At 41.5% G+C, this 27762-nt stretch overlaps 1 protein-coding gene across 9 annotated transcripts in view; it reads left to right on the top strand.

The window, feature by feature from the left end:
* Glis3 (GLIS family zinc finger 3) overlaps positions 1–23886 on the top strand; it is a 445783-nt gene extending 421897 nt beyond the window's left edge. For all 9 annotated transcript variants that reach the window (XM_023721942.1, XM_004637184.2, XM_023721941.1 and 6 more), the window contains 2 exons: positions 21532–21714; positions 22554–23886. In XM_023721942.1, coding sequence (XP_023577710.1) covers positions 21532–21714; positions 22554–22690 — 320 coding nt within the window. In that variant the 3' untranslated portion in view covers positions 22691–23886. The remainder of the gene's footprint in view (positions 1–21531; positions 21715–22553) is intronic.
* The last annotated feature ends 3876 nt before the right edge of the window (positions 23887–27762 follow it).

Below are 27762 nucleotides of genomic sequence, written 5' to 3'. Positions count from 1 at the left end.
TATTTTGTGTAAAGTACACATTCAATAAATATTTCCCAAATAAATAATTCACACTTTCTCATTCAACAAGTGAGTAATGAAACAGAAGGATAGAGAAAATGGGATCCATTCCATCGTATGGGCAAAATACTGTCTTTTTCCACCTTTTCTCTTTTTAGTTAAGTAATGAATATGCTGTCAACTTGAAGTTGTTGAGACTTTCTTTAGCTTTCACTTTTTTTAATTGGTAAAAATTCTCAAGGTTAGTAAGAAAGTGCTAACATCAGCCTTAAGTTAGGCAAATAGGATAGTTAGGCAAATTAGGAAATTATGACTTTCTCCAGGAAGACAGGAAGGCAGTTCTGTGATGGGCTTGTGAAGAGAATTTTCAATGTGTAAGGGGTGCGGAAATATGTAGCCTAATTGTCTCTGTAATTTTACATTTTCTGAAATGTTTCTGTGCAACTTTCTAGGCACAAGCATCTCTTTAAAAAAAGAATAAGAGGGCTGGTGAGATGGCTCAGTGGTCTAAAGCACCTATTTAGAACAGGCTAAGCTAAGCAAAACAAAGGGACCATGGTTCAATCCCCCAGCACCACATGCCAGCCAGCCCCACCCCCTGGTGAGCTGAGCTGGCCACACACACACTAAATAAATAAATAAATAAATAAATATTAAAAAAATAAAATAAAATAAAAAAGAGTAAGATTTACTATTTTTGAGTGTCAGAGGGCTGGGGGTTAGGGAGATCTTGTGAATGAGTTGTGTTTATTGGCTGTGCCTTTTTTTCCCTAGTGTTGGATGGATTTGCTCCATAGAGTTACGTAGTATCCTGGTATCCAGAAAGTTCATTCCCTAATAAAACTTGAATTTTAAATTCTCAGAGTGTTAGGGTTTGTAATGCGATAGCCGCAATGAGTGTTCGTCCTGTGTTTCAAAACATTCATGGCTTTAATAAGTGGCATCACCCTATCTCTTTTGTCATGGTCTTAGTTTTAGGCTGAGAAGAAAGTGAAGAACAGATGACAAATCTACCCCAGGCTTAGTCACATGACAACTCTCAGATGGATACATTGGTGTGTCACCTTGCTTAACAAAACTAAGGCTCTGTTAATGCTATTTACTGGGCAAGCACAATACAGGCCTGCAAGAGGCTCTCAGGGATAGTTCTCTGATCTGTAAAATGGGCCTCTCTGATCTTTCTGAGAGTTCTGCCCTGTTCTCTGCCCCTCTCCTTTCTCTTGGGTTTCAGCTGCTTGCTTTCATTTTCACTCCTCTGAGAGTTCCAGTTGCTACCACAAAGCCTTCCATCATCCATGGTCTAGTTATTAGATTTCATTAGGAAAACACCACAAGGCAACCTCCTTAGCCAAGGCTGTTTAATAGCAGCCCTGCAGTAGGTAGCAATCGAGGAGAAATATCATCACTGTACTTTTAGAGATGGGCAATGAGTGTACCAAGCACCTCTAACTAGAGGTCCACATTTCCAAACCATGTTCTTCATCAATGTGTTTCTGAATCAGAAGTGTGCTGAAACAAACACATAGTTCCATAGGAGAGAATGAAGGCCTGTATGTAGATGCTGATCTTTTACATAGGCCACAGAAGGTTAGAATGCAGAGGGCTTTGGTCTCGTTGTGAGGAACAAAATGTGGTCCCCTGAGTTTGTGAATCATGTAATATTGAGCTTAGATAAGCTATGCTATAAATGTATTTTCATTAAGATATATTTTCTAAAAAATCCTTACAAGTATTACAGCTTTGGGTTCTTTTCAAGTTCCTTCACCTCCTTTTTGTTGATTCTACATCTACTTCTTCCTTTTATACTGCCTTCATGAGTAAGATGGATTTGGTATCCTTTCTTTTTAATGTTCAAATGTTTGTAGCATTTATGTGTCTTTGTTTGAGTGATATCTCTGAGGAGCTTTTCAGTGCATTTTAGTCCTATGTTTTAGATGTCTAATATAGGGGTGCTCTTTCTAATTGTGTCACTTATATCTTGGCCTTTTCTTCTTCGCTACAACAATTCTCCTGCCTAGGCAAGCTTCAAATTTTTGCCTGGATGAGTTGCCTAGAAGGTGACGTTTATACATTTGGTTATGGTACCAGGGGAGAATTTCTTTTTAAATTCCCTATTCATTCCAGGTTATTGAGATGTTGGGAGAATTCTGGAGACACGCACTTTCACAACCTTCCTGCTTTGGGGCCCTTCAAGGGGAGACCAAGTGCAGTTCAGCAAATGTGTATTGGTCACCTTCTATATGGCAGGCAAACATTAAAATCGTTCAATCATTGCACTGTAGTACTTGCGGTCTTAGAAGGTGTAACAGGCCCCATTGTGTTCAGAAGAAGACGTCAGAGAGGTTTGTGGAGGGGATCCTTGAGTAGAGTTTGGGGCAGGCTGAGTGGGGCAAGGTATTCCAGGCAGGGGTGGAGAGCAACACAAATGAAAGTGTATTCAGAGAGGAGAGCCAAAGGGAGCTTGTGTGTGGCAGAAGTACACAGGGTAAGGCATTCGCCAAAGAGAAAGGATAATGGGAGTAGTAAGGCCAGTGCAAGAGGGATCCTGTGCCGTGCACAGTGTGATGCCAAGCAGACAAGTCCACCTGGTGTTTTATGGAAGTCAAGTAGAGCTCTATATGGAGAATGGAAGGGCAGCAGCAGAATACTTCAGTCGTACCTGTCACGATTGGGCTGCGTGTGTAAACACCCCCACCAAAATGAATTAAATAGAGTTCTGTTCACTCAGATGCAACTGATAAATCAGAGCAGGCTATCAGAATAAGACAGAACAGTGTTGATAAGCACAATTTGTTTTCAGCAAGGAAAGATAGAATAACAAGAGAAGTATAAACTTTAAAAATCTTCAGCTTCACTGCTGGAGAGCCCGTTGGTTCTGTTGCAATTAAATGGGAAGTACAATCTGGGGAGCTCCCTCAGGAAAGAGGTGCACAACAGCGCTGCACAGTCCTAAGATTGCAGCGGCTCACTCACCTGCCTGCCTTTGCGTTGAGCTGTCTTATACCTGTTGTCACAGTACCTGCAAGCAAACCTTTCCGTTGGATTGTTCTGCACGTTTTTAGTGACCACCTAAGACCTACAGAGGCCCCAAACTGACTGCCCTGGCTGCTGAAATTCCCTCTGGAGTGTTTTGGAGTATTTTGTTACTAAAAAGATTGCATAGGTTTTGAGTGGTCTGTTTCAGTCCTCGTTTCCCAAAGACGCTGTCATTGCAAACACTGGTGCAGAGCGTAAGACTTTCCAGAGGGTTTTTATTGTGTTGTAGTAGCAACGCCTATACAAGGATTCACTCTTCTTGCATGACCAGAAGCCTAGTAGGAAACCGTAATGGACGGAAGAGCAGCCCCACTGAGTGGACAGTGTCTAAGCCCTCTGCCATTTTCTGTCTGGTTGCTTTACCGGGAACCTGCATCCTCCTGGTCATAATGTGAATGCTGGCATTGTACACATCTGGTCTTAGTTTTAGACTGAGAAGAGAGTGAAGAGCAGATGACAAATCTACCCCAGGCTTAGTCGCATGCCCACTCTCATATGGATACATTGGTGCGTCACCTTGCTTAAAAAAAACTGAGGCTCTATTAATGCTGTTTACTGGGCAGGCACAATACAGGCCTGCAAGAGGCTCTCAGGGATAGTTCTCTGATCTGTAAAATGGGCCTCTCTGATCTTTCTGAGAGTTCTGCCCTGTTCTCTGCCCCTCTCCTTTCTCTTGGGTTTCAGCTGCTTGCTTTCATTTTCACTCCTCTGAGAGTTCCAGTTGCTACCACAAAGCCTTCCATCATCCGTGGTCTAGTTATTAGATTTCATTAGGAAAACACCACAAGGCAACCTCCTTAGCCAAGGCTGTTTGATAGCAGGGCAGCAGCAGTGGGAAGTGGGAGCCTTCTCTATGGGTCACAGCTCCTGTGGTTTCTAAGCTGTCTTTCTCATGATTGAAGGCCTGCCCTGCCCATGGGCCCCAAAGAAGCAGGCCAGTCAGTTCCCAGACGGTGGTGGCACCCCCCCCCACCCGCCTGCAGTATGAAGCTGTAAGCTTGTCAACCCAGTTCAAATTGACTGCATGGGCAAACAAAGGGTTTCCAGCCACCAGCAGGCCTCTACGAACAAAACACATTGTTAATCGCTTGTCCTACTGGAGAACCAGAGTATCCCTCAAACTATAGAACACACGGAGCATGGATATTTAAATGGAAATGAGGTGGCAGGTTTGAGTTTAACTGACTACTTCTTCCTCGTTGGCTGTTTGCTCATGGTGGTTGTGAAATGGTACTTTCCAGGAAGCGTCCGTTGGGTTACTGCCATGACTGATCTCACTGCTGGGGATTTATAGTGTTAAATATTTAAAGGTTAGTTTTTAAAGGCAAATTTTAAAGACAATAAGCATAAGTTTTTCCACAGGAAATTTAGTCACAGCGACATATATGAGGTTGTGAAATACGTAAAACTCATAAGTCTGAAACTTGTATTGCTCAGAACCTGAGCGTGTCACAGTTCCTTGAAGTCTCAGGGAGACACATGTAGGCGATCATACGTCAGCAGTGCCATAGACATCGCTAAGGAAGTTGGGAAATGTTCACACGAAATCGGGCCAATGAATGGACTTCGTGCTATCTAGATGTTATCATCAGCAGTCATAATCAAGAATAATTTTCAGTATCAGCTCTTAAGTTATTAATGCTTATATGGTAGTACAGATTGATTAATGATTAGATTCCAAGAAACTCTTAATTACTCTCATATACTTTAATTGCTATAAAATTACCACAAGAACAGTTTTACATAAGTAGTACTTGATAAATTCTGACAGTGCGTTAATTCTAAAAAACAAAAGTTAAATTTAGGCATATATGTGAGTTACAGATAGCATTCTAACACGCTGGGATTCCTGGGCTTAAGATGGTCGCGTTAACCAGAGTGCCTTTTGAGTGATTGGAAATGCCTGAGCCGTGAGTCATCTCCATACACGATCTGAGCATCCAAAGCCTCTCAACTCAAAAGTATGGCCACGTGGGCATGCGTACATGCAGATTAAACATGCTAGATTAATGTCCCATGCCTCATCAATAAGGATAGTAAGGTGATTAAATCAAGTAACAACTGATACATCATAAGTTTCCTCAGGCCGAGCATGAAGTACATGCCTATAATCCCAGCACTTGGGAGGCTGAGACAGGAAGATCACTGAGTTCGAGGCCAGCCTGGGCTACAAAGTAAGTTCAAGGCCAACCTGAACTGCATGGTGAGACCCTGTCTCAAAAGAGGGGTGGGCAGGAAGTTTCCTCCAGATAAGAAGTATACCCTCATACTGTACTTTGCACACAGCAAGCGCTTAATAAATTTGTGCTGAATAAATATAATGAGTAGAGAGAAGAGAAAGACAAAGAAAAAAACATCTGGTCATGTCTTCTTAGGTGGACTGCTAGGGTCAGTCTTTAACAGATTTGGTCCATTGTCCAAAGGCAGTGACTATTTAGAGACCTATGAGTATGCTTTTAAACCTTTTTAAGTGCTGATGAAATAAATATGAATATATGTACTTACATGCACATGTATGTGTAAATCTATGCTTTATGACAAAGATGTATTTTGTTTGGGCCAGCCAGATAGCTCAGTGGACTGAAGTACCTGCTTAGGCAGGAACAGGAACCGGGTTTTGATCCCCAGTGTGCCTGCCAGCCCCACTTCCAGGGTGCACTGAGAGAGCAGTAGAGACTGGGCATGGTGGCACATGCTTATAATCCCAGTGCTTGAGAGGCTGAAAACAGGAGAATCACTACAAGTCCAATCTGAATAATGAGACAGCATAGACCTTGTACTACCTACATTTTTTAAAAAAACATGTATTTTGTTTAATGATTTATTGCATTAACTTTGCAAAATATATGCTTTTGTTTTCCATGCCATCATATATAGCTATATCTTTTCCTTAACTGTATAATTTGCAAAGGTGTGTGTCATAATCTTTTAGAAGTCATTCTCATTAATAACCATTTTTTCATTTTCTTCTCCTTTCTCCTTCTATTGCTCCTCCTATTCGTCCCCTCTTCTTGCCTTCCTCTCTTTCTCCTCTTATTCTTTTATCCTCCTTTTCTTTCTCCTTTTTCTTCTAACACTGCGTTGTTAAATGTCCTTAGGAATCTACACGTACTCCAACACATGTGCATATCTGCATGCTTTCTTAGGAATTGTTTCTGAAGAGAAATTGCAGGGTTCATAGGGTGCACATTTAAAGTTGGACAGGCACCACCACAGATGTCCTTGTACAGGCTGTGCTAACTTAGCACCTCACCAGCAGCACCCTGGAGTGCCCCTTTCCTCCTCATGCTAGGTCAAATCTTAATGTTGATAGTTTATATTGCAAACTTTGGTAATTTAATTTTTCCTTTACTTTGTAATATGATTGTCATATTTTCATTTAATAGTAACAGAAGCTATAATAATAGGAATTAAATGATAGGAACTATGCCTTAGGGTTTTATATTATTTATTAAGTAGTCCACCTGCTCTTTCCCCCTGCTGGGTATGTTCTGTCATTTGGAGCATAGCAGTTATTTTCCTAATTGGAACTCAAAAATACCTAGAAGACAAAGAGAATTGTGCAGAAAAATCTCCGTTTCATTGACTATTGTTATTTCTTTGTCCCTTAAAAACACCTATTGATAAGAGTTTAATGAATATTATATATTTAGTGCTTTTTCATTGAAGAAGTAATGATATTTTTTCAAAAGCAAATGAAGTTTGGCCTCTAGTGAATGGAAACATTTAAAATCAATTAAATATTTTCTTATGCTTTTACTATAGAGACTTGTTGAACTCTTCAAGGCTAAACCTGTTAAATGCAGCTTGATTCTAGTAATTGTTAATCTTTGTAAATACGATAAACAGTTGATGGTGCAAAAGAAAAATGTGAAGACTTGTGAGTGATACTTTGTTAACGGGGAAAATGAAAAGCTGTCTATCAGAAGCACCCAGGTTACTGGTAGTGAGACCATTATGTTAATTAAGCAGAAAGAACAAAACCCTAGAGGCGTCTTGATCCATCCCCATCCCAGTGCTGCGTTGCTAAACTATTCAGCTCCCTTAGTATGTGCTGCTGGTTTTCTTAAACAACTGTCAGTGCTCCCAGTATATTGTAGGAATTGACCCTCCCTAGCCAGCCTGTCTGATTAAACCTCCATTGTAGTTTTCTGCAAGATTTTTGAGAACTACGTCTTATAAGAAGCAAGTCTGTTGATGTAAAAACATTTAGGCATTTGTCTAAGTCATTTAAGCATAACCACCAGCTCCTCCTTTTCTACGTTCCTTCACCAAACCCACCCTCATATCACACATCCCAAAGCAAGTTCTCCAGTTTCCTTCTCATTATGGCTAAATTATTTAGGGAATTTGAATAGTCCAGCAATAACCCAATGTCCAAATCTTAGGTCTGGGCTGGTACAGCATTTTTATGAATACAAATATGGGCAGTGAAGGTACGTATATTTATAGTACAATATGTACTGTGTGTCTTATAAATTATTCTTATAGTTTTATCAGGGCCTAATTTCTATGTAGAAAATACTCAATAAAACCCTCTTATAATCGTGTGAAGAGAGAAGGAAATATATTGTTATCTGTATTTAGAGATGCAGAGTAATTGAGTTGTGCGATCTTGAAATCGTTTCCTAGAGGAACAAAGCATGTGCTGTGGATGAATTTAGTTGCTCAGCTCTCGTTCCAGCTAGTTTTTTTTTTTTTTTTTTTTTTACTTCAAGTTTGGTGGCGTCCAGCAGATAAAGGTGACTCAGAGAGTGGCAGAACTCTCCAGATCACTTGGACAGAGTGCATGATACATTCATCACCTTCGCTTCTCTTCCTCCACTTAAAAAATTCAGTGTTGGAAAGGAAAGTCATATTTCCTCAACTTTGGATAAACTATCTTATATAAGATTCCTAATTCAGAATCCTTAAGCTCAGTTGAGATCCTTCCCACTGTCAACATTCTCACCACGGGCTCTAGGTGCAGTGTCACTCAGTCATGCGTTCATGTATTCATTCTCTGACCCGTTCCCGCTAAGTACCAAGTTCTGTTTTGGCGGGTAAAACTGCATAAATGGAGAAAACAAGCGTAAGTCCCTTGCCTGTGCTGAACATGTATTTATCTAAGTTGTGCACAGCAGTCGCTAGTAGGAATGTTTCTTGGCGAGCAGAACCCTGGACCCAACGGTCAGACAGTATTCCTTGTGGTTCATGGAATCGTGTCATCTCCTTGTGCATTTGACAGATTTTAAGATGCCTCACACGCGCCCAAAGATGAAGACTTTGGTGTGCAGCAGAATGAGATTAAGCAGCAGAGGAAGGAGTTTGCAGATTAGATTCATTCATCAGGTTGCTGGCACCAGGCGCATTGAGGAAAAGTGATTATTAGCCAGAAGAGTGGAACAAATATGGCGGATCAGAGAATGGGTTCTCAGTGTAACTAGTAACCAGTGTCCACAAAGCAAGATAGAAAGGCAAGTTTTCTGGTGGCCAGTTAGAAGGGTGTAACAGAAACCCTAAGATCCAGGGACATTGTCAGGTTTCACAAATGCAGTATCCACTCTTCTACTTGAAACCCACAAATACGAGTTTGTGTACTTTTTCCTTGACCCCAAATTTAATTGCAAAATAATTTTCTAGACAGTAGACTCTGGAGAAGCCCAAAAGTGTGGTGTGGAAGAGATTTGACTATAAGATCACTTTAGAACAGTCATTATCATTCATTCTGCCTTCAAGGATCCCAAGGTCTAGCTGAAAGGGCTGGGACCCAGTGAGAGGAAGAGATGCCCGTTGAAGGAGCTCACCTTCCCCATCTCAGATGGGAACAGAGCCCTTCTTTGTTTTAACTTCTTTGTTTTTTATTTTTTTTACCCCATTGAGATTTCATTTGAAAAGTTTTCAGGGGTTTACAAATCATCTCATACTGTTCTTAGAGCCTCTTAAACTGTAGTGTAACAAATATCTTGTTAAATATACCACATTCTGGGCCCTTCCTCCAGACCTTCTGGTTCAGTCAGACTTCCTGAGAGGAGAGGAAAGTCTTAACAAACCTCTCAGGGTGGAGCTGGTACTGGTGGTACCCATCTTAATACGAATTTCTTTCCTAGACCCCAAGTATAGGATACTAGACCCCTCACCATGGTTCCCTAGTCGGCCATAATCTAAAGGAAGCACTTTAGCTGTGACTGAAAAAATGAGTATTTCCCATCTTCCCTTATCCTTTCTTACCTCTTGAAGTCCTATTACTCCTGCATGACCTGAAAACCATAGAGAGCTAGGATGGCGCTCATGGAAAGACAAAGGCCAAGAATTAAATCTTTGGGGGGAAGGGTTGTTTGTTGTTTTGCTTTGTTCTGAACACATTTTTGTTTTCTTTGGGTCCAAGTTTCTCTCAGTCAAAGTTGGTTATGGACCTTACGGAACGTAATGTGATTCAATTATAGGTACATGTCCCTTAAACTCAGAGAAAGTATGATGAGTAGCACTAGGTTCATAATGAAACAGTGTGGCCTAGAGTTTTCAGTGAGTTTCACTGTTGACAAAATATTTTCATATTTATTATTTTTGTGGTCCTTACCCAGTTAGAGGTACACAAATAGCAGGCTTCCCATTCATAGAAAAATGCCAAGCTCATTCTTATCAGCCTCACCAGAGTGGCATCTTAGCTTCACACCACTGTTAGATGCAGAATGTCCAGGTGCTCTACTCTTTTCTCCTTCATTTTCACCCTTACTTACAGCCAGGATGTTTGACTTTTTGGGTATAATAAGCAGGTGATAGACTCTGGGTCCAGATTGTGTATACTGACCACTGAATCCCTTCCATTGGTTCCTTGTGCATCTTCCTACTTTTAAGATTCTGCTTCCAGATGAGCAGATTATATTATTCTCTTTTATGAATACAGAATTGTCTGCTCTGAGAAAACACTTTATGGTTGCAATCTAAAATGCTAACAAGAGTCTTGTGTGTTCTCAAGTGGGGCTGTTGGAAGCTGCTTGGCCCACAAGGCGCTGATTGATGCATGTCCTGAGGTGCTCTTAGGAGGTAGGGCCTGGCTGGAGGTTGTTCTGGACAGCTGTCTTGTCGCTGGCTTCTTCCTCCCATCTTCTTCCTCCCTCTCTGCTTCCTGGGTGCCTTGGAATGAGCAGCCTTGCTCTCTGAAGCCCTTCTGCTAGGCCAGGTTTGCCTTGAGCTGGAGTGTGGTTTCCTCAAGGCCGCACATCCAGTACATATCAAAGCTGGCATTCAAATCCATCTCGTAGGTCTTCTGTGTTTTAAGAGTCTCTGTTTTATGTAATTTCCAAATGGTGCATTCTCGCCATCAGGATCCACTGAATCATTTTACTCTAACTGCATATATCTGCACGTGGCAATTATCCAGACACATTGCAATTAGTTTGCTTTGGCAGCTTATCATTCTGAGGATTTGGAAACTATAGGCCATTTCACACTAGGGCTCGGGGTGGTTTGGGGGTTTTTAAATCAAAATGGATTGCATCTTTTAACCAAGAGTGTTTTACACTTCCTGTCTCACCATGCCTTTTCCAGTTTCCTTATTGTCTCATTCAGTAATGTGCTCTGCCCACTCTCATCCCCTTATTTGAACCCTTTGTAGATAGCAGCAGCAGTTTCCTCTCTGGAAATAAGTTAGAGAAGCCCAAGCCAGAGCACAGCCCCCAGTAATCAGTGCTGTCACCAGCTTGCCACAGATAGGTGAGGAGGTGCAGTAGGGACACAAACAGAGACAGCATCCAGAGTGTTTGGAGCACAATTCCGTGTGGCATGCAAGTGGCATCTGAAGCTATACAGGGAATCAGCTCCACTTGCTGAAAATGGGTGTACTTTTCTCACTAGGAGTTCCTCGGCTACAGCCCATCTGTGCAAGGACAAAGGTCTAGGTGGCTGCTCCGAAGATCAACTTTTATATCCCTGTCATAGGGTTCCCTCAGTAGAATTGTGTCCGGCTGGAATTCTAAGAGTTAATATTTCCATTATTTTCCTTTTTCTTCGTAGAGTAGTCGCTTAAATGTCAGTCGTAAATAGCTCCAGTGCTTTGCAAGCTGGTTCAGTTCTCAACACGAAGCAAAATCTGTCTTCCTAACATAGCCTGTGAGCTGTTGTTGGAGCTCCCCATTTATAGACTGTGCATTAAAATGGAGAGGCAGCATCTCTTCCTCCCCTGGGAAGAAGCAGGCTTAGTCAAGCAGTAGCTCACAGGAAGGCCTGGATGGTACTATGACTGGGATGAGGAGCAAAGGCAGAAACGACCACCAAGTTGTGGGCATTTCACTAAGGGTGCATCATTTGACACTCAAGGGCAGCAAGTTATATAAGGAAAATTGCTTCACAACTGCCTGTCCTTTCACAGAACCTCTGGACCTTTCTGAGCTATTTCTTTGTAATAGAATTGTTCCTCTTTCTGCCGACTACTAAGGTATCAGGGAAGGCACTAAATGCTTAATATCATACAGAGGTTCCACAACGTTATACAGTAGGCATTATTTTCAAAGGTAATGAGGCTCATGAAGGAAAAGAAAAACTAAAGATGTACATTTGGTTACCAGATCTTCTGGGAACCCAGCTTAGATCCAAACTGTGCATATGATAGGTAGAAATAAAATGGAGGCTAACTAGAAGTAGCCGAAGAAATTCCTGAAGTGTCTGCTTCTATTCATGAGAGTTTGGAGCATTTTCCAGTGATTAGATAGCTGATCAACTTTACTAATTAATTCAATATTTTCAGCCTTAGAATGTACTTTCTAAAACGTACACTGAGTCTGAGTAACTTTGTCCATAATTTACAAGAATGGGTCTCAACAAAAACACTAAGATTTTCAAGTTCATTTGGGCCACAAGCTTCAGCCTCAGCAAACAGACCAAGATGTGAATCTGGTTCTGAAATGCAGTAGCGTTGAGAACTGGAGGACATTATTTTAACTGTTTAGTCCATACACTAAGGTCTGCTTAACTAAAAATGTTAGGCTTCCAGTCTCTTTTAAATACGGTGATTTATATATAAAGATACCAGCTAAGTCTTGTCAATTTACTTTAGAATTAAAATGACCCAGGATTCCAATCATTCTTTCATTTAAGTATTTGAGTGCTTACTGTACAGCAGGCTGCTATTTTGAGTGTTGTGGAAGTGACTAAACAAGTGGGGCAAGGTCTGTACCTCATGGAACACACATCTCGGTGAGAAAAGCACATACTAGAGAGCTATGTAAGGTGAAGGCATGTATGACACCCATTTTTAATAGACTTCCTTTCTAATAGAGGAATTTTTGGCTCACCGCAAAATTCTGTAGAAGGTATGGGTGGATCCCATTTAACAGCTCCTGTCTTAGTGCATAACAGGTATCTAATTACCTATCAAAGTGGGGCAAAGATTGCTAGATAGTAGAGGAATCTACAGAGAGCCATAAAGTGTTGGAGCAGTCATCCAAAATGCCAAGAAGAGTAGAATCATGTGTCTCCTTTGTATGTCCCTGTCTCTGAGCTGACCCAATCATTGCTTGGGTCATCCACATCATGATATATGGGGTAATTATATGACTAAAGCCAAAAACTCTGCATTACTGAAAATAACCCACAAAATTAGAGCCTTTGTAGAAAAATAGTTGTAAAACTTGTAAATATATACCCTGCCTTCTTCTTGGCTTGCAAACAACTGTACTACCCCCAAATCAAAGGTCTTTCAACAGAGTGTCTGCTACCAATACCTGTTTATTCTGTGCAGGCATGAACTATTTAGCACCAGGGTAGAAATTCCTTTCTTCCAGAACTGGTCATCAGCAAACCTGTGCTGTGGCCTTCCAATTACTGTACACCTGCCATGTCAGGGTAAGATCAAACAAAGGCAACCATAGAAAATTTCTTTGTTATTTTCCTTTCTTCCTGTCTTGAATGCACTATGAGGAAGAGAATTCCATCCCTATGTATGTCTTTAACAAAATTTTCTTTGTATTATCATTGTAGTATAAAATTACATTATTGAGTTTCTCATTTACATGTTTATTATGCTTTCTTCCACTAAAGTATAACCCCCAAGAAGACACAGAATGTGTTTTATTCTTCCCTGCATCCCCACTACTTAAGCAGATGCTTAGCAAAATCATTTTTAAGTGCATAAAAGCATAGAAATTTAGACACATGTATTATTAAAGACTAGAAAAAGAAAAGCTCAAGGTAACTATTTATAAGATGTGAACTATATGGTAGAAACAGGCTCGGTCCTTCACATTGCATGATCTTCTTCAGTCCACTTTCATCTTTTTGGTTGCCTTATGAGTAGACACTGTTAACACACCAGTTTTATAAAACTTCAACAGCAACAAAAGGCATACACATCAGTCATCATTTTTCTAAAAAGTTTGTAGAAGAGTTGGCTCCTGAGAGTTGGGTAGCAGTTCAAAAACTACAGTCCTTGGCCACACAGGACTTGAGGGTGTTCGCATCTTAAGACATCAAGGGATTTTTAGAGAGTGACTGTTCTCATTTGCACTTCTGAGGCGCCTCACAAAAGATTCTTCCTTCCCATTGGGAGGAAGTAGTTCCATATCGTTCCTGATGTCTACAGGTAGGGGTGGTCCTGCTGCATGGTGGCCATGATCAACATTAACCCTACTGCAGAGAAGGGCCTGGGTTCAGTTCAGTACTGAGGGTTCTCCACCCAGTACTTCTGGTACCTGAAATTTGTATGTTCTCTTCCAAACAGGAGAACAAGAATTTTGTCTTGCCAAGGTTTCTGCTACATAAACAAACTTACTAAGTGTTCATCATGACAGCAGCTTCTGGAAGGGTGGGCAGATGGCACCAGCTCTGCCCACATGTGAGCAGCTGGGTAGAACCGTCTCTGTTGGCACTTTGCTACCACAAGGCACTAAAAGTGGTGATCTACCTGTGACATTGTCACTTCTAGTGCGCTTAGTGAGTTGAGCCCTTAAGCTAAAACACAGAATATGGATAACACATTTCCAGCTGCTGTTGCTACCTCCAAAATAAAAAGCAGTTTCCTCAGAGGACTGAAACGCCCAGGTAGTTTAGCCTAAAATAATATATAGCTTCTTGAGAGGTGGGAGTTGAGTGAGCATTATTTGCTTATTGATATATTTTATTCTGGTTTCTTCCACAATGACTGAAGTGATAGATTTGTAAGCAATAGATAGATGTGATAATCTATTATGTTTCCTGCCTTAAAGGTCCAGAATTTAAAAATCACTTATCAGGCCTTTATTTAAACTCTTAGTGGATTGTTTATTTTTCTTTCAGCAATCTAATCAGCGACATTCCTGAAACTAGTTCCACTAAATCTGGGAATTCAGATTACCCTAGTAACACTTTTTCAGACAATTGCCAGGAGCCTTGTGTAGCTTTTAAATTTGAACCTAATTAAAGTTTAATAAACTGTAAAAATCAATTCTGCAGTCACACAAATTACATTTAAAGTGCTTGATAGCCACATGTAGCTGGATAGCACAGATTAAAAAAAAAATTTTTTTTTTATCATCATGGAAAGTTCTACTGAACACCACAGCTAGAGATTACCTTTGTGGTAGTCCTGTTCAGTCATGCAGTCCTTTCTCCTTATACCTCCCCCTTCCTCTTGGGAAGGAAATCCACACACAGCTTGGCGGGCTGCTTTGTCGTCATTAGCAGCAACAGTGACTGTGAACTCCCAATCTTACCGACCATCACTGAGCTTGGCTGTAGGGGAAAGATACTTCCAACCTGCTAGATGTCTAGGATGGCTTCATGTTCTCTAAAATAGAAGAGTGGACTCTAGGAACAATGGAAGTTAAGAGCAGAGTTTACTGGGGGAAAGAAAGCTATCTGAGAGACACAGAAGTGGTTTGCTAAGGACCTTGTTTCTCAAGAGAGTTTTATACAACAAAACTTTGAGGGCTGGCCAGATAGCTGAGCGGACTAAAGCACCTGCTTAGGCAGAGCGCAGGGACTAGGGTTTGATCCCTGGCATGCTATGCTGACCCCGTCCCCCGAGGCTGGCGGAGAAGACGATAGAGACTGGGCGTGGTGGCGCATGCCTGTAATCCCAGAACTTGGGAGGCTGAAAGCAGGAGGATCACTACAAGTCTGTCTGTAGACCCTGTACTAAAATACATTTTTAAAAAAAGAACAAAACCATGAGTAAAGATGGGTTTAAGGTGGAAAAAAACAGTCAACTAACAAGAATCCAAGTACATTCACTTAGGTAACATTGGTCATGAGTTCACCAAGCTATGATGATCCAGTAAGAGTACAAATATAATAGCTTAGGTTATGTTGATTAAATGGGGATCAAAGAGGGAAGCAAGTCATGAAGCAAGTATACATGAAACAGAACAGGGACTTTTCCTGGAGGAGATCAGTGGCTCTCCCTGCCTGCCCCCTCCCAAGGTGATTGATACCTATTTAGAATATTAATCACAGCTGCTCAGCCTTAGGAGAAGCATGTGGGTGGGTATAGTCATTCTATCTTTTGTGTGGAGGTGTGGCCCTCAACAAATGCACCTTCCCCACAATTGCAATATGTTTTCATTTTCTGCACTGACTCCTGAGGTCCCCATGTGGCTGCCTATTATACTTCTATCTAATTTAGCCATCTGTAATCTTATATGATGAAGTAGGGGGAAAAGCTTTTTAAGAATGAATTGTAGTGATACGTGAAGAAACTCAGATAATATTAGGAAAGAAAACAGGATAAAATGCATAAATATTTGATGTGATTAAAAGGATACAAATATATAATTGTATATTTTATCAAATAAATATAATTCCAGTTTGTAATATCTGGCCATTTGTAAATCATGGAACTAAAAGAAAACTTTGCACTCCTTGTTTATATTAGTGTACATTTTCTAGATGTTATAATTAGCTCCAAATATTTCTTTATAATTAGAAAGCAAGATTTTAGTGGGGGGGGGATTCCCAAAATTGAGAATAGAAGAAATGATTCTCCTTGCTCATCAGGAACTGCAGCTTGTGTAGAATAAGTTTATTTGTGAATTCCTCCCCTTTTCCATTCTTGGAAGTATAATAAATTCTAAAGTGGAAAAGGGGTAATTTTGTAACTTAATGTGACAACTAACATTTATTGCCAAGTTATGCCTATGAGCATTCTTATGCTGTTAATAAATGCATGTGGCCTTGCTCCAATTACATTGTGCATGCTCAAGGACAAGATATTGTCATCCATTTCTTTGCTTTCTCCAGTAGTACCCTAACCAGCCCTTGATAATGTTCACTGAAGGACTGATTTGCAGATTGGCTGACCTTGCCATTACTGTTAGGTTTTATGCTCATAAAGAGTGTTAACATCTTACCTCATTTTGTCTTGGGTCCGAGAGGTAGTGTTCCTTCCAAATTTGCTACATGAAATCCAACCATTAGAATACAGGAGCCATTCATCAAGAAATGAGTTAGGCTTTCTCTTAGTTTTGTGAGGCAAGATCCTAATGGATTTTTTTTTTTTTTTAGATTTCATTAGCTTTATGGAAATAGCACTGAGATGAGAAAATATTAAAACTCTTATTTGAGTGGTCACAAACATCCACACCAGTGTGTTTGGCATCCCTATTAACTGGTTACATGGAGGCAGGGATTTAGTAAAGAAGATTTTCTTTTCTTGGGTTGGCTGTTAGAGTGATAAAATATGCTTGTGGGGCCATTCTGGTTTTGACAGTTTCTCACATCAGGCAAAGTACCCCAAAGGCAGGAATTACAGTTTACTTTGCCTTCCTTACTGAGATGCAGCCTCAGAGGAGCTCAGAATGCAGAGTTTGTTATTTAGCATATTATCTCTTATCCCACATCACAAAGCTTTAAACATACAACTCACAACACCCAAACAGAGATTGGAGTCATTTGACATTTCTGCTCTCTCTCAGAAACAAGGGAGAAGATAGGAAAGAGTGAATGAATTGGTTTTCATAAAAGGCCAGTGAATGTCTTTATCATTGTCCCAGAATGATCAATGTTCCTATTTGAGGAATTGTGAGAGTTCAGTGAAAAATCTCTCTTCTTCTTGGAAGGATAATATTACACTGAAGAATGCGACCAGGGATTTTATGGGTAAAAATTTGAACAGAACACTAGCTCTAGTATGTCCACTCATAGCAAATATTGTCTGTTTTACTCAGGGAGGAGGCATTACGTTTTGATAGACCCACCACGGTGTTTCCTGTTTTCCTCCTGATGGGTACACCGTGTTTACATGTGTCTGACCACAGGTACCCAAAGTCAAGGTCCACCCACGGGAATCCCCAAATCAAATAGCCTCAATTTCTGATTCCTTCACATTACTCAGGCTTGTGCTCTTTTGTGTCACAATTAGGATAAATGAAGAAATCAAAAGGTGTGTCACCTAGTGCAGGATGTAGAAACTATGAACAAAGGTAAACAGCTCAGGTATCCAAAATGCCAAGAATGTTCCAGAATGTTTTGCTTTCTTGGTGTATAATATGTTTTTTGAATAAAGTTTACCTTATTTTTGAGGATTACATTATTAACATAAAATTGTTTCACTTTTTAGTATTCATTTAACATAAATTATATCATTAAATCACATAAATATTAGTTATATAATTATTATTACCAAATTCTATAACACAAAACATTGCCTCTTTTAATCTTTGCAGTAACACAGTGAGATGTAGTCACTATTCTTTGTCTTCTTTTATAAATTAGTAAACTGAGACTTCAAGGGATTCAATAATTTACCAAAATTACATTGTTGATATGTACTTGGGATCTGAAATCAGGAATTCTGACTCTGGGCTACTCTTTCTTCATCACTAGTAAAATGCAGAAGACTATAAAGACAAAACAAAAACAAAAACCCTACTCAAAGGTGACTATTAATGTAGTAATTATTTCACATTTTTGTCCCGTACATAGGCTTCACACAACTGATTCTAGCCTTTATATTCAATTTTTTTATGTATGAAACACTTATTTTTTCCCCTCCTTTTCTCACTGCATAGTATGTTCCCTCAGTCTTGCAAGGTGCTCCTTGGGACACCTCCAACACATATCAGGACATCATGGGACTTTGAAGATTCCAGGGAATTCAAGGGTTCCTAAGACACAGACTTTGAGGTCTAAAACTGGGACAGTCTGGGCAAGGATGAGTTGTTTACCCCACACATTTCACCTGCCCACTCCACCAGGGAAGGACGGGGCTTGTCTCCAATTCACCTCTTCAGAAGTATGATGAACATTCTTGTAAATGTCTGTTTTGACCCATGTAATTATTTCTTTGAGATGTACACCAGGACTGAGCGTCTTGCCCCCTAGTGTCTGCATATACTTAACCTGACCAGCAATGTCTCTGCCTGCACTCCCACCAGGAGTGTGGTGCTTACTGTGGCCACATCCACACATGTGCCCGAGTTTTCCCAGGCTGCTTATTCCACCAGTGGTCATGTCTCATTGTTGACTTAGTTTGTATTTCACTGATCTGTAATAGATTTGAATATCTCTTGATTAACTTTTAGCCTCTTAATTTCCTCTTTTGTAAATTATCTGTCCCTATTCCCTGTCCTTTTCCCATTTGGAAAGGGTACATTTTTCTTATTGATTAGCAAGTCTTCTCTGTATATTCTAGATGTCAACCAATATTTTAACTATGGAAGATATCTATCCTCAGTCTGTTGACTGGATCTGTGGTGCCTCTTTATGGACCAAAAGTCCTTAATTTTTAGATGCATTCAAATTTTGTTGAAATAAGCCCCCCACCAGATCACCACGGGGGTGTGTTATGTACATATACCAGTTCTACACAGTGGATGTAATCATGTACTGCAAACATGTACTAACAAAAACCCAAATATGTTCTACAATATTTTAAGTCTTTTTTATATCTTGCTTTAGATAAAAAAAACCCAACCCTGAAGCCTATAATGGTTTTTCCATGTTGTTGAACAGTCTTATAAGTGTTGTAATGGCTTTCTAATGCCCTCCTTCTATATGTGCACTGATCTTTACCCATTTTCTTATGGCTGGCCTTTTTCGGCCTCTAGTTTCATGTTACAATCATTACTTGTCATTCGCTATCATTATGCAGATTTTTTTGTGTTCTTTAGAATATGCTATCTCAGAAGTCAAATTCCAAACCCTCAAAAGCAAACACCTTGAAGTGTGCTTAGGTGCAGATTGTCAAATGGTTTCCCAAAGAATTGGAGAAAAGACACTTTTCACCATGGCTGTAACGCTATGAAGTACCTGCCTCCCATTCACATGTAGCACTAAGAACAATGTCTTAAAATGTTTGCTGGACCCAGGCAGATAACTCAGCAGACTAAAGTGCCTGCTTAGGCAGACACGGGAACCGGAGTTCAATCCCTAGCATACTTTTGGCCCCATTCCTGGGGTGCCCTGAGACTGGACATGGTGGTACGTGCCTATAAAACCAGTGCTTGGGAGGCTGAAAACAGGAAGGTCACTCCAAGTTCAATCTGTGTAGTGAGACTCTGTAGACCCTGTACTAAACACATAAAAAAAATAGTTGGCTAATGTAATTAGAATGTGGCCTTTTATTGTTTGATTTTTATTTCTCTACCTTGAGAGCTGACAGTTCATTCATATCGGCTGATCAACTATGAAGTATTCATGAGTAGTGTGTTTAGATCCTCTGCCTGTCTGCCTAGCGATGCCATGCAAAAGCTTTGGAGGAATCAAAAAGAGAAGAGCTAAAAGTTTTCCATTCTCCTATGTATTTTCCTGTGTGTACTGGACACAAGCCTTTCGTCTTTCCCCAAACCTTGTGTGGGATATTTTTCTGTTGAGAGTCTATGTAAAGTGCGAAGTGTACTATTGTATGCTTCTAAAGGATACTGTATTTTGTTTTCTGCTGAGTGTGGCCTATGCATGAGTCTGCATCTGAGCTCTCTTTTAGGTCATAAGTTCCTAACGGGCCACTCTGAGTCTTCAGAAGGAGTTTAGTACACTTGCTTTGGTAGTGTTTACAGCATCTGTGGAAAAGCCCTTCCAGCCAGTGATGCTCCGAGCATCGCATGTGCTACCTTGAGGGTCCTGATGAGAAGAGTTAGAAGGACATTAGGCTGGCTGTGTCAACACGTCTTTGTTTCAATTAAAATAATCCCAGCATTCTAGGAGGCTGAGATGGGAGGATTTTAAACTTGAGCCCAGCAGAAGCAATTTAGTGACTTCATTGGACCCTGTTTCACAATAAAAAGGCGTGGTTCAGGATGTAGCTCAGTGGGAAGACCTGAGTTAAATCAGAGAAGACAAACTAATCAATTCAAGCGACCCTCCCCTATTGATAGGTGGATCGCTTTTCTTTAATCAGACCTAAAGGCTTCTGGTGTTTTTGAAGAAGTAGTTCTAGAGGAGGAAGGTATGCAAGATTAGAGCTCAAAAACTCAGATAATTTGTTCTGTGTTTTCCATAATTGAATACTTGTGGAAATAATCCTGAACCTTGTCCTCTGTTAATCCCCTTGTTTTTCTCTGTCAGAAACAGAATAGTGATATCAACAATAACTGACATTTCTAGAGCACTTTAAAGCATTATAGCTCAACTTCCTGGCCCAGCGACTCACGGGTTCCTCACAGCAGCTCTGTGAAGTGGACAGTGACCTTCATCTTCCACATTTGAAGAAGCAGACACAATGGAAATAGCATGAGAATGCAACAGAGCTTTCTGTTCACTAAAGTGCAGAATTAAAAGTTTGTTACTATGTTTTATCATCGCAATTTACTCCAAGGAAATAATCTGTTAAAGTTATGAAGCATGGTAAAAGAAGGAAAAGGTAAATAATTAAGGAAATTTTGGACACTCATAAGAAAGGACACCTTGGCTACCAAGGAGAACTGCATTGAATGAGAAAAAAAATTGAAGAGGATGGGTGAAATCAGCTTATAAACTTGATGATTCTTTTCAGGTGCTAAGGAATATTTAATCATTTTTCATTATTGATGCGTGTAGTTTTTCCACTTACTACAAAGATCAGCAATATAGTACACCCAACTATCAGACATTGTTTACCTATTTAAGATAATAAGGAAGATATGTGTCTACTATCTGTTATAAGGACAAGTGCATAGGTAGATGGACCTGGGCTGTTTTAGAATTTAAGTAGCCCTTACAAAGAGCAATCTGCGAGCTTCATTTTTTCCCTCATCTGAAAACAGAAAAGAATATTGGACAAAGGAATTGAGGGAGATGCATTGGAAACTTGATGGCAATGCCTGGGGTAGGAAACTTCCACGAAGATCAGCCCTTCGGTGTTTAGGAGAGTCTGGCGAAGGTTAAAGCCTTTTGGCTTTGGGTACCAGAGAGCAAACTAAAAATTTTCTAGGCCAACAAGCCTTGAAGTCCCTCTAAGGTCAGAGAGCTTCAACCCAAGTAGTGCATTGCATATGCTTGTTTAGGAGATCATGGGTGATCTCAAAGGATAAAGGCGTTTTGTCCTAAGAATCGAGGCAGAGTAAGGGTCTGATTTGCCTGGAATAGCCTTGTACCTTGAAGTAGGTTAATGTCTTGCTTGCATTTCAGGATTCTATGGACAGCTTCAGACGTTCTGCCCTCCACATTACCCCGAATCCCAGAGAACTGTGCCAGCTGGCAGCTCCTGCAGTGTGGTGCCCTCCTTCGAGGATTGCCTAGTCCCTGCATCCATGGGCCAGGCTGGTTTTGATGTTTTCCACAGAGCCTTCTCAACTCACTCAGGCATTGCAGGTATGTGGGGTGTCTGTGACTTAGAAACTCAGGCCACCTGGCCAGCGAGACCTGACAGGTTCCCGTGACTAGCATGAACTAGCCTTGACCCAGCAAGTAACTGTAGCAGATCTGTTGCTCTTGCCCATGTACCTGCCCTTCCTCCCAGCCCTTCTTCAGTCCTCTTTCCCCCATCCTGTTGCAGTCGCCAGCATCTGTGTCATGGGCCGTGGCAGTAGCCTTCCAAGCATCCTCCCTGTGTCTCCCTCCTCCTCCTCTGTACCTTTGTGCCCTCTACTACCCTAAACATTGCCTTCCAAAACTAGGAGATAAAATAGCCCATATTCCTCCTCAGATAGCTTCAGCAACTTCCACTTGTGTAGAGAATAAACTGTTCTCTCCATCATGGCAAGGAAGCCCCTTTGACTCAGGAAGGATCAAACTCCCAGACCTGCCTGCACATCATTTTGCTCTGTGCTCTACTCTTGACCTGCACCAGCATTCTTGACTGCCCCCCCCCATTGTAGTATTTTCAACCCCATCTGTCTTTGTAGTATTTTCAACTTCTGGGTTATTCTTTCCCTTCTTAGGCATCTCTTTTATAATCCCGTTTTCTTTGATGATTACTGTCACCTCATTTTTGAGGCCACCTCCATCCCTCCCTAAAACACTTATCTTTAAATTCTACTTAACTTGTGCTGAGTCATGGTTTGGCAGCAGCCTGTAGGTCCCCTCCTGCCCACTGGTTCCTAAGCACAGAGCCCTTCCCCCCAGAAGGCTAGCACTTGGCGAACTGCTCTGCGGTGCACCCAGGAAAGGCAGGGCCTACTTTCTGACTTCCTGTGTTCTTTCTCTTCCAGTATATGATTTGCCTTCAGCCTCCTCAAGCCTCTTTGGGGAGTCTCTTCGCAGTGGGCCCGATGACTCCACATTCTTACAGATCAGTGCTGTGGACCGCTGCCCCAGCCAGCTTTCCTCAGTTTATACTGAAAGCTAAAGGCTCCGCTGACCTCTGCTGAATACCCAGAATCTCTTGAGTTGTTTGCTGCCTTTTCTTTTCAGACCATCACAGGCTGCATAAAGAAGGGTGTTAACCGGATCGGTGAAGCCTGCAAGCTCACCATGGCTTTGGAAAGCAGGATGGGATGAGCCGAGCTGGCTTCGCAGCAGTATTTGCACTTGCTCCTTTTTCTCGCTGGATTTGGTGACCACGTGACCAGCAGGACCATCTCTTCAAAGGGAACATAAGAGTTTCACTTTACTGGATACCTGTTACTTCCTGGCTGTTAACCCTCAGAGGACACCAATGAAAGGATATGGATATTAAATTGGGGCTTGGGGATGACCCTTGCTGAAAACTCCAAAGTGGGACGAGCCCAGTTACCAGAGGCGCAGGGAGCTGCTTCTCCCAACTGCAGAAGGTGCAAAGCCAAGCACAGTGAAGGGAATCCACTTCCAAAGCATCCTGCAGTCTCAACTCTCAGAAATTCCTGAGTTTTTTTTCCCTCTTCTCTTAGATATCATCATGGTAAACAGTTGTAGTCAGTGTTTCCCCACTGACAGAAGGTTTTCTGTTTCATCAACCTACTTTATTTTTTTAATATTAGAGACTTGTTACTTATGTCTGCTTAAGAGGAAAAAAAATAACAAGCTTTTGTTTTCTGGGCAGAAATCATGATCATTGTAGTCACTAGCTATATACATTTCGCCATAGCTGTGGCTCTGCTTGGCCCAACTGCTGGAATGTTCTGCAATTTGCAAAGCTATCTGGGGGGAACAGAGTGGGCAGTCGTGTGTGCACGCAGGAGGGCACACACACACACACACACACACACACACACACACACACACACTCTGTACCCAGAGCTGCAGCAGGAACCCTCATGGACTGCTCAGTGACTCCATTTGGAAAACTTCATCCATTGGAAAAGACCATTTGAATTGGTTGCTTCCTGCTTTCACTGTGGCACTCCACCTAAGTGCTGGGACTGCGGGAACAGGGACACGTGGCAGGTCATATGTGTCGTTCCCACAGAAAACCCACCCCAGGATGCCTGGCATCCAGTTACTTTGCACAGCCGCTGCCCAGCTCCCTCAGGGTACCCACACATCCGCCTGTCTTTCCTGAATATTCTCCCCTTCCTGTTTTCTGGTTTTCACTTTTCACTTCTCAATAGCTCTTTTTTTTTTTTTTTTTTTCAACAGGGTCTCACTGTGCAGTTCAGGCTGGCCTTGTGTGCGCTTTTGTATTCCATGCCAGTCTTGAACTTGCAGCAATCCTCCTGTCTCAATCTTCCCAGGGCTGGGATTTCGATATCTTGTTGACTGTGTTTCAGACATGCTAGCCATATCCTATCATCTCTTGGTGTCACCTCTTGGGGAGGTGTAGGGAACGGTTCGCAGGGGGTAGGTGAACAAATGCCACCTTTTTTTCTAAAACTGACTTGAAGACCTCACAGAGCACTTGTCCATTTTATATCAAGCCTGAAGAAGTCATTTGTATTGACAAGTAAGAAGGTCTTGTGTCCTAGGGCCAAGCCCAAAACAGTCAGTTCCAGCATTCCGGTACACTCACATTTCATGGTTTCTTTTCTCTCTTTTAAAGAATATTTTCTGAACAATTATTCATCAAATTGAGATAATTACAGTCTTCAACAAGACAATTAAACAGCATGGTGTCAGACTTGGGGCCCTGTGACAAGTTTGTTTTGTGACAGATGGGTCCTTCTAGTCTGGTTCTAAAATCAGAAGTGTTCTACCTAATTCCCATGTTCTTTCAGTGTACAGTAGGATGAGGGGCCTGAGGAGCCAAGTGTGGATTCTGATTTTACAGCACGCTGGGCTGGTCTAGCTTTTCTTGATAGGGGGCTGTGTTCTAAGGAGAGCCGTTGTGCCGCTGTCCAAGTCTGCAGGAGATTTGAATTAACCACATCACACAGATCTGCTCTGCTTTGCTCTGCAAAGGTTGTGCATCAGGCTCCATTGACAAGTGAGCGCTGAGACTGCGCGTGAATACCACCCTTCTCGCAGACATTAGGGTTGTGTTGCGTGGCCTAAGCAAGGGCATGTGCTGATGCTGGCTGGCTCAGTCAGCAGCACGTAGTCCGTGTCCTCTGTGACATGCTAGAAAGAAAGGAAGACTGCTGTCCATTCTTTACTACTGACACTGTGACAAGCAACTCAATACATTTTGTTGATGTGACGAGGAGAAGAACAGGAGAAGGTGTGGGTTGTGATTGCAGTTGATGTTGTCAGCCCTGCCTTAGGCTTTATAGATACATTGAAGTGGAAAGCAGGAAGGACAACAAAGCGAGAAGCTGGACAGCAGGCACCAAGGATGTCGTCTCCCCCTTTGGCTAAGAGGAGCTGCTCACCAGCTAGGCTCTGGTCTCAGCGATGCTGTTCCTCCCTTGTCTCACCTGGCCTGGAAAGATCCAAGGAGAGCCAAGGGGCAGCCGCACCTCCAGCACCTCCTTCCTCAGCAGGGATTTTCTCGTTGTCAGAGGAAGCCCCTCGCAGGGGCCGCAGTATTGCCCAGTAGCCATGCAGGTTCGAGATTAGGACCTCAGGCCAAGACATATTCGCATGCCTTCAGACTCCAAAAGCTATCCTAGGTTCCAGAATTTCTCCCAACATGAAAATTGGCCCCTTGCTTTCTTTTGCATTGTAGAAGATCTATACATCCTAGTATTTTGTAGCAGTAAACGTGAAACTTCCAAAGATCATTCGCTCTCATTTCCTGACCTTTTTAGTCTTGCCATATAGCCATTTTCATAAACATCTAAGCAGAGATTATCATTCTGCTTTAAAAAGAAAGAAAGAAAAACAAAAAAATCCTGGTGCTTGTGAAAACATGTAGCCCAAAGCCAATTATCCTATTACATTCAAAATAAATCAGTATGCCTGGGGGCCATTCAATTTGCTACATTGTTCTAATTCCCTATAGAGACTACATCAAAATGTCAGTTGTAATTTAGTCTCTGATCAACATTTAAATATTATTTAAATATTTACTGGTCCTGTGAGGTCTCTCCTTCTACTCTTGTCTCCTGCAAATTGCCTAGGTGATCCTAACATGGGGAAAGAGGTTGTTAGCAGAGCGCAGCCTAGTTTCCACTGATAATAGTGTGTTGGGTTTGTTCAGTTTTAAAATTATTAGCTCTCAAGCACACTAGTACACTAATACCAGTTTTGAACAGGGACAACTGTTCAACTCCCCCATCCGAAAACCTTGACTTTCCAGTTGCCTTCGAGTATTGGGAACAGTGACTGTAACTGTTCAGTGTAATTGTTGTGTTCGGTGTTTCATTGGACTGTTTTACCACGTCATTTTATAGCAGCGTTTCTTAAAGGCACTTTTTGTTGGTGGTATGGAATTTCTGCAGTTATATATATATATATATATATATATATATATATATTTTTTTTTTTTTTTTTTTTTGAGAGGGGTAAAGGAAAAAAAAGAAGGAAAAACCAAACTCAATGGAGAAATGGTGAGTGTAAAAAAGAAGAGATTTATTTTGTACAGACAGCAAAGCATCCTGTGTAATGTTGCTGACATAAAGCATTTTAGGGGGTGGAAATCTGTTTTCCATAAATCACACAGGCTTTTGTACATGCTTATATACACTCACGTAGAGAAATGAACTGCATATATCATGCTGGATACGGGGCCCATTTTACTCTAGAGGCACATCTGGTGCTTATTGTCATAAATCTTTTAAAGAATTAGGTACACTTTTTTCTATTAATATGTATAGTTTTGTGATTTGTCACAGTTATGTTTCATATAATCATAAGTTATTTTGTCTTGTTTCTTGAAGTTCTTTTTTTATGTCAAAGTAAAATGAAGGGATTGTGCACTTGGTACAGAATAAAACTGGAACTACAGGATACGCCCTCCTGCCTGAAATCCTCTGTCGCAAGTCGCTCTAAGGCACAATGGCAGCAACCATTGTTTGTTTGTTTGTTTGATTATTTTGTTTTGTTTTGCCATCAGCCTCCTATGTATTCGGGATGGTAATTATAATTAAAAGCAGATGGGGGAGGGGTCCGAGGCCAGCTTTAAAATGCCTCACTGCTTTGGGCCAGAGCTGCAGCCTGGATTTAATTATAGATATGAGGACGAGATGGCAGTAAAAATGAATGTCTCCCTGAATCCTTTACATGTTGGGAGTGTCCATAAATAAAACATGAAGCTTTATTTCATCAGATTTAATTAAAGCTTTTATACATGTTTTATTGGTTATTCTATTAATCCGCTTCACAAACTGGATAAATGTGTGCTGGAGTTTGGGGTTTATTTGTGCCTTTTCAGTATAGTGCTACATCATGCTTTAGAAATCCCTGTGGCGCTCAGTGCCCCAGGTGCTGGGGCTGGGTGTCTGCTGGCTGGCGGTTCGAGGGGGGAGCTTTTCCAGCACCCATTTTCCTTAAATCCTCCTGAGAAGGACACAAGCCTCAGCTTCCCAGGGGGTGGATTCCCTGACCTTTCTAGTCCTCTCATTCCCTGGAGGAAGAGAAAAGGGCAGCTACCATTTCACTGGTGTCCCCACCCGACCTTCTGGCCATGCTGAGCCAACTGCCTCTGCACCCATCTGTGGGGAGGGGACCGGGATGGTCTCAGCTCTCTGGGTGCCTACCCTGTTCATATTAGAAACTTTGGTTTTTCCGATTATTTAAGATGTGAGAATAATTTAAAAGAACAGTGCAAAGCTGAAGAAACTGCGGCCCCTGTGTGTTTGCCAGGCATCCAGTTCACAGAGCAGATAGACACTGGTTCCTGATATAGAGGTAGAAACAGCACCGAATGACAAAACTTAGGAGAGCGCCTCAGCTTCCTAGAGTGGGCCGCAGTGTGAGTCGGTCCAACCTCTCTGGAGAGCAGTTTGACGTTGAGATTTGAAGGTATACATTTCCTGTATCCCACAAACGCATCCCTCCTGAGATACACTGAAATCGACCATGGCTCAGATGGCCCCAGCACCGTCACTCAACATTTGCCTCAAGCTGGAAATGACTCCACTGTCCACCAATGGTAAAACAAATCAATGAGTCTTGCCTAGGTGA

Source organism: Octodon degus, unplaced genomic scaffold, assembly GCF_000260255.1.
Source record: "Octodon degus isolate 3935 unplaced genomic scaffold, OctDeg1.0 scaffold00087, whole genome shotgun sequence".
Lineage (NCBI taxonomy): Eukaryota > Metazoa > Chordata > Mammalia > Rodentia > Octodontidae > Octodon > Octodon degus.
The sequence above is the reverse complement of the archived record's forward strand: the minus strand, read 5'-3'. Positions and strand labels throughout refer to the sequence as shown.